The 7,678-nt window shown below is 34.8% G+C and overlaps 1 protein-coding gene across 1 annotated transcript; it reads left to right on the top strand.

The window, feature by feature from the left end:
- The first annotated feature begins 1,164 nt into the window (after positions 1–1,164).
- Positions 1,165–2,752, top strand: LOC142641358 (uncharacterized). Its single transcript, XM_075815774.1, has 2 exons — positions 1,165–1,839; positions 2,349–2,752. Exons 1-2 carry the CDS (start codon positions 1,204–1,206, stop codon positions 2,415–2,417), a joined length of 705 nt encoding a protein of 234 aa, XP_075671889.1. The 5' UTR covers positions 1,165–1,203; the 3' UTR covers positions 2,418–2,752.
- Positions 2,753–7,678: the final 4,926 nt, after the last annotated feature.

Genomic DNA, 7,678 nt, shown 5'->3' with positions numbered 1-7,678 from the left:
ACTAAATAAGTTGTTCTCAATGGACCGAACTATTGCTTTATTTGCATTTTTTGACAAAGAAAAAGAAAAGAAAATTCCCAGCTAGAATTGAGTAGAGATTAAATAAGGCTTACAAAAGAGAACATGACCATTACTTTTTCTTTACGAAAGTAAAACAAACGAGATTTCAGAATATGAAATCCTTGTCATACGTAATTGCTTTAGCAAACGAACTCCAGAAGTTTTTAAAGGATGAAAGAATAAAAAGAGAAGCAAAGAAATATTTACAATTAGATCTTCTCATATAAGTCCTCAACTTATGGATGACAATGAACTACTGTTCATCAATAGAGGCCAGTAACTATCTGGGACTTCTTACATTCTAACTTCTATGTATGTTCCGCCATGCAAGCAAGACGATGGTGATTTTAATGGTAGCGTTGAGAGAGAGAGAGAGTTTAGTCTAAATTGAAAGTTTGAAACAAAACTAAAATAAAGAAAATGATCCCCTACTACAATAGAATCCTTTAATTCCATTTAAAATTTTGGATACGTATCGTCCATCGCCTAGTCCATGTCAAGTCCTAACTTGATAATATGGCAAAAAGGGCACCACATCATTTAAGTTGCTTTACAATTTGAGAAATGATCAACTACCGATAGAATCTTTCAATTCCCTTTCATTTTTAACTGGATGTGAAACATACATTTGATTTTTAAGTATCACATGTCGTAAATTTAAATGAAAATATGAAGATATTGAAATATTAAATAGGAGAGGATCTTATAGCAATAGATATAAGTTTTTTCGTATGAACTATTGCTTTCTTTCCTTTTGGCAAATAAAAAAGAAAAAAGAAAACTTCCCCCAAAAAAAAAGGGTTACAAAAGGGTACGTACGTACGTGCAGTGCTGATCACTTCTTCTTTACAAAAGTAAAAGAAATAAGGTTTCCGAATATGAAATTCTTCTTGTACATAATTGCTTTAGCAAACGAACCCAAGTTTTAAAGGTAAAAGAAGAAAAGGAAAAGCTAAGAGATACGGTTACAACTTTTCGTACGTCCTCAATTCGTGGCCGACAACGAACTGTGGTTTCACCCAATAGGAGCCAGTGCCTATTCGGAATTTCTTAAGTTGATCCGCACAAGCAACATGTATATAAGCTGTCCATTTTATTAAGGTTATGCCACATTGTTTGTCGGAAATTTTTTGAACAGAGTCCATGGAAGAAACCAATGTGAGTTTGAGACTTCTGATAGACACAAAAAGCCAAAAAGTGCTTTTTGCTGAAGCGGATAAGAACTTCATCGACTTCCTCTTTAACATTCTGGCCTTGCCCGTCGGAACTTTCATTGCCCTTCTCACAAAGCAAGGAATGGTGGGCAGCTTGGGGAACATTTACGAGAGCATTGAAAATTTAAGTACTACTTATCTTCTACCAAACGTGAACAAAGAGACTCTCCTGAAGCCCAAAGTACAAATCTCTGGTGGTAGTACTGTTGCAGGAGTCCCTCTCCTATTGCCAAAAGTTGAATCATCTTCGACATCATCCAGGAATTTGTATAGGTGTTCTAATAGCTACAGTCACAAATATGTGGCTGATGACTCCACCGCAAAGTGTCCCTCGTGCAATTATTCTATGAGTGACACTTTATATTTCGTAGACCCACCACGCGCAACGAATACGACTTTCTCTGGTGAGGGAGGGTGCGTAAAAGGAGTGGTTACATACATGGTGATGGATGATCTAGCGGTGAAACCCATGTCCACCATCTCTAGTATCACTGTGCTTAACAGGTTTAATGTCAAGGATGTAAGTGCTCTTGAGGAGAAAGTTGTCCATTTGGGCATCGATGAGGTATGTAGGTCATTCTTTGCTTTTTGCGCATGAGTCTGCTACTTCTGTTTTGTCTTTTTTTCCTTTCGTTTACTTAGCGTACTACTTTCGTTAAGGTGAAATTCGTTGCAAAATAAGATGCTTAAACTGAGGTATAAAAGGTTGAAGCTTTTCGTGTCCTAAATCGTAATTCCCAAAGCATGATATGAGAAAGAGACGAAATTCGGAGTCAAGATGTTCAAAATTCAAATGCTATCATTTGACTTTAATTTCCATATTGGAAAATTAATATTGTGTTCATTCCTACTCTTTCCCCTTAAGGTCACTTGCTTGTTCGTCTTTTAAAAGAGTACAGAAAAAAGAAAGTTACAAAGAAATGTAATATTGTGAAGATTTCATTTTTCTACTTTTGGAAAAAAGAGCTTCATCTGCCTTTGAAATGTGTCAATTTCAAGTAAAGATTTAGTATTTCATGAATCTAAATGTAATTAATAATTATTTGCTCATTAATTTATGTGGTTTGTTACTAGGGAGTGAAACTACTCGAGGCTTCTATATGGTCAAAGAGTGCTTTGACTGATGTTTTCCTCCAATGTTGAAACAAGAAGTCCAATGTCAGAGTCAGTGATGTGTAAGTGCAAGAGTTTTGTGCCATTGCCAATATGTTGTGTGTGTGTGTGTTTTTTCGTTGCATATATGTTTTAAATATTCATCAAATCTGGTGTGGAAATGTAAAGGGCAATATGCTCTCTCTCTCTCTCTCTCTCTCTCTCTCTCTCTCTCTCTCTCTCTCTCTCTCTCTCTCTCTCTCTCTGCATGTTTTATTGGAAGCTTGGTTAAGAAGCATTATGTATCATAAAAAATTGAGCTGCAAGTATATGTAAGTTTTTTTTTTTTTTTTTTGCTGAATAGTATATGTAAGTTTTTGTTAATTATCAGCTGCTTGGTATAATGAGATGTTTGAGGATGACTGAGGCACAAGTTTGTTGACCTTATGCTCTATCGGTCCCAACGTGACCAATGCCCATAATAAAGGCTACCCCTACTTCCATCTCTTCATTCACCTCCTTGAAGCCCCTCCAAACACCACCACCACCCCCCCCCCCCTCCCCCCCAAAGAACTCTCTTCGGATTTGTTTAGGAAATATTGTAGGGGCATAATTAAATTTTGTTACAACTTTACCACCACTCTAAAGTGGTTGACTATGGGTTGTGAGTTTATGTGAAAACGATTGTCCACCACTTATAATCGAACAATTTATCAAATTATGGCAAAAATTGCGACAAATTGTGTGATTCTAGAAAAAAAATTAAATGCAACAAAATAAATTTATATCCAACCCATTTTTAAATAGATACATCCATGTTTAAGTTGGTAAACAATTAATGTGTGTCACCGAAGGGGACTACCTATCGACAATGAGAATCAAAGATGTAAGAATTGCACTTATATGCAAAGTGCTGCAAATTAAACATGAACTCCTTTTTGGTTATATAAACCTCATATGGGGTAAAAAGAGTTAATTTACGTTGCAAATTGGCAAACCAATAATATGGGACGGAGGTAGATTAAGGGATGGTTTCGCTATTCCTTTCTTGTTTTTATCCTATTCCTTCCACTTCTTGGCACGTCCATTAATAGAGATATGGCCAAAAGTTTTGTAGCTTATCTTGTACCTCTAGGTAGTTTTAATGGAGAAATCTAGGTTCAAATTTTCTCTCCCTATTGTTGTAAATAATAATAATAATAATAATAATAATAATAATAATAAGGCTTCAATACATAATAAAATGAGGTCCTTCTCTCTTGAACACTCTTTACTTCGGACAAAACTTTATTAAATTACTAATTAACCCAAAAATTTAAACTATTGAAAAATGGTAAATTTAATTACTTAACCAAATCATTTTAACATTTCCCCACATGAATGGGCTTAAACTCCCTTCTAAATAAAGGCACAATATGTGAGATTTTAAATAGGAAGTATAGTAGAAAAGATAAGGGTTGGACTCGGAACTTGCTTTGATTTCATGTTAAATTACTAATTCTCCCAAAAACTTAAATTATTGAAAAATAGTAAGTTTAATCATTTAATCACATTCTTTCACCATATTATGTACAGTTTTTTAGATGTAATACATTGTGTTCTTTAATTAAATTCAACCGCATTCTTTTTGCATTAAATTTAAATGTCATTAGAAATGATAACAACATCGACGTTTTATTAATCAATCAATATACCATTGTGTTTGAATTTAATTGGAGAAGGTAATGTAATTCACTCAAATTATTATAGTTTAATTCTATCCAAAATAATTTTCATATTATCACTTGGATCTTTTTGAAGTGACAAAAGGATACTTTGATAGCTAGATATTGTATTGTGGTTAAATATATCTTTGAAGGCATATTGTGGTTTTATAATTGATATAGCCGTGAGTGGTGGTGAAGTCAGTGAAGTGGGCATTGGGTCCTAGGGTATGAGAGGGATGTGTTACCTTAATTAATAGGTTAAATCATGATACCATCTTCTTAGCATGCTTTATCACTATTTTCTTACTTCTCTTTTCCTTTTTTGCTTTTCAAAGTTGGCTGTGTAAAAGACTAAAAGTTACAGAAGCTTCTGTTCCTCGTACTTTTTTGTGTTTTTTGTTTTAATCAAAGGCAATAGCTTTGTTGGGAACCACAATTTGACTCCCTACAATCACTCTGAAAACAGGCTCGCGTGGTGTGATGTCGAAAGTCATAAAAGATTTGAGTATGTCCTCCTCATCGATCACCAAGTGGTTTCACTACAACAAACTTGACTTGTTTCAACCCACTTTTCTCCAGGGTTGACTAAAAAGTGCCGAAACCATCGCTAAAAACTAGAGCACATGGCTAAGTTTGATTAGCTTTATTCTGAGGGTCTTTAAAATCCTTGAAATAAACCTATACAACCCTCGGAATAATCTATTAAAATTAGGCGGGCTACTTTTTACGCCAGTGCTAATTTTACCTCCAAATTTAAGATTTTTCAACATCCTATGGAAGCCTTTGATAGAAGATATCTCAAAATTTCCAACCCTTGAAATAAAGTCCAAAATTAAAATACAAAAGGGAGAACTCATTTTTTTCACGCTCCACACTCAGAAACTGCTCACACCATCAGAAAATTCTCTCAAAATCGATCTGAGCTCATCTCAGAAAACTCAAAGATCGGAGCTCATCTCATCTCCAACGGGCTGATTTGCGGTAGTCAGCTATCTCATCTCTGACGACAAGCGAGCCGTTGCGGTGGTTAGCTATCTCATCTTCACCACCCCATTTTCTGATTACAGGTCTGTCTCTCTCTGTTTGTTTCCCGAAAAATTATGGAAATTTCACTTATATCCAATTCTACTAGGTACGACCTTCTACGGCTTTTCATTTCATTGCATTTCTATAGATTTACTCGGATTCTGTATTTGGAGAAATAGTTTGAAATGAATAGGCTTTGTTTGAGTTTTTATTTATTTTAACAGTTATATTTATTTCAATTGCTTTGAAATTCTAGCTCAATTCGTTAGCTTTGTGGTGGAATTTGAGCTCGATTAAATTTCTTTGGACTCGTTTAGATTCTGTTTGGTTGTTGAGAAATCGTAGGAAAATAAATGAGTTTGTATTGTATTGGTTTTGTTGAGATTTTTTTTTGTTGAAAATTTTTAGTTTTTATTTATTTTTTATAATTTTATTGTTGGTGTTTTCAATTGGTAAATTTTCTAGCTCGAATCCCTAACTGTTAACTTTTGCTGAAATTTGAGTTCTATTAAATTTCTTTGATTCATTCGAGAATCTGTTTGGTTGTCTAAAAATTGTAGGAAAAGAATGATGTGTTGGAGAGGATTTTGGGATTGATTTGTACATTCTGGTTTGATGTGAGCTTAAATTATTGGTTGATTTTGCTATTTGGATTTTGGATGAAAAATAACACGTTTGAAATTGTTAGCCTAAAGACTGAATTGTCAATAACTGAGTCTGTGGCTGGCACACCTTAGAATGTTTTTCCTCCAAGAATATGTGTGCTGTCATTAAAGCCATCATCTAGGATCCTGCAAGACGCACGCACATATAAGGAGGAAAGGGAAACAAAGAAGAAAAACTTTAGACTCCATACCAATTGCACTCTCTTGTTCTTGTTGGTCATTTTATTTATTATTGTGGAGATGGGCGAAGGGAAGTGTGTCACATAAAAGTATAACATGTTGAGAGATTATAGTAGGGAAAAATCTGAAGAACAGGACAATGTTTTACTCAATGGAAGAGGGGAAAGAGTTTGATTCATGACAACTGTCAAGTACATGGTGTAGACATGAGAGATCTCTAACATAAAAGTATTGGTACCACTAGTAATGTAAAACTAATGTCAGTGACAACCATTTTAAGTAAAACACTAACCAAAAGGTCCAAGGAGAGCATATAGCTACAGCACCAGCAACAGGAACATTCTCTCCATCCTCCCCAAGATATATTACCTGCAAGCAAGTGTCAAATTAAAGGATTTAACCTTTAAAGTAGAATGTCAAAAGCATATAATAAAATTTGGCTCACAAACTAATGCTTCCAATGGTATACAGTTTCCAAGAGTGGCTATGCAGCATGTTGTCTATTACAAATCAATATTAGCAACTTTTAAGCAGACAGTGTCACATAGAGAAATTAAAACAATATTATGATCTGTGTCCCTTGCCCCCATACCCCACAAGAACTTTTTACTTGTGGAGTGAATATTATCGCTAAGGGTGCAGAGTGGTAGCACAAATAGAGCTCTACAGAATTAGTTGATTTGAGTTGAAATTAGTTGTCTACTAGATATGCATAGCCTACAGAATCATATGAGAATTAGACAATGATATTGATAAGAGAGAATGACTTCAGAGAGAATAAAAAAGTGACGTGCAGTTAGCATGGTAGTAACAAGACCTCCTGTGCTTGTCCCTGCAATCACATAAAAAATAATTTGCAATTCTAGCTTTGGGGCCATCAATTTTCTGTACCACAAGGTAAAAAATGTAAAAAAAACCATATGAAAAAAATAGTCATATGTTAATTGCCATTACTATTACTATTTTGAATAACTTATATGTAGTACCACTTTAGTCAATTTTTGTGGTGTCCGTGCAAAAATTATTGAGGGCAGAAAAGGACAAGGAGAGGGCAGAAAAGGATAAGGAGCGAGAAAAGCAACATGAGGATCACACTGACAAAGAAATGGTTACAGATGTTGAGTATAAAGTTATTGTAAAACCTGAAGATAATGGTGTATCTGCGGGTAAGTTTACATTGGCATTGAAAGTATTTCCTCTGTTTTCTTGACCTCTCTTTGTATTACCCTTTTATACCAACCATGAAGTATAAAACTCTCTGGATGTGTTTTATAGGACCAGAACCAATGGATATCTCCACAACCTTGACTTCTTAGGCATGTGAAATTCCCAGTTTTGATGTGACAATTTTGGAAGGACGTACTTCAGAGGTTTGAACATGTCTCCAATCTTTCTGCATTTTTTTGTCCCCCCTTCACCCACCTCATAATGACTTTCCTTTCTTCCTTCAGGTATGTGCTTGTGCATGGAGTCCAACTGGTTCTCTTCTTGCATCAGGGTAAATATTTCTTTGTTGAATGACATACTTCTTGTGTGATGGTTCTTCATGTGTATCTATAACTTATTTTATTCTGATGTTTATTCTGTTACATGTATCTTTCATGTCAACTAATTTGATGTATTTTCATATTATGATCCTTTTTTGTTATTGCTGCATTACAGACTTCCTACATCTTAGTCCTTTTGCGTAGTGAATTACAGGTTCCACAATTGATATGATCTTCCAATTGAAGCA

Source organism: Castanea sativa, chromosome 6 (genome assembly GCF_040712315.1).
Source record: "Castanea sativa cultivar Marrone di Chiusa Pesio chromosome 6, ASM4071231v1".
Lineage (NCBI taxonomy): Eukaryota > Viridiplantae > Streptophyta > Magnoliopsida > Fagales > Fagaceae > Castanea > Castanea sativa.
This window is presented reverse-complemented; position numbering and strand designations above follow the sequence as displayed.

What these genes read in the sequence shown, in the direction of transcription:
- LOC142641358 (XM_075815774.1), top strand. Translation starts at nt 1,204, where the DNA reads ATGGAAGAAACCAATGTGAGTTTGAGACTTCTGATAGACACAAAAAGC. An exon ending in TCCATTTGGGCATCGATGAG is followed by an intron (nt 1,840 to 2,348) that starts GTATGTAGGTCA and finishes GTTTGTTACTAG; the next exon opens with GGAGTGAAACTACTCGAGGC.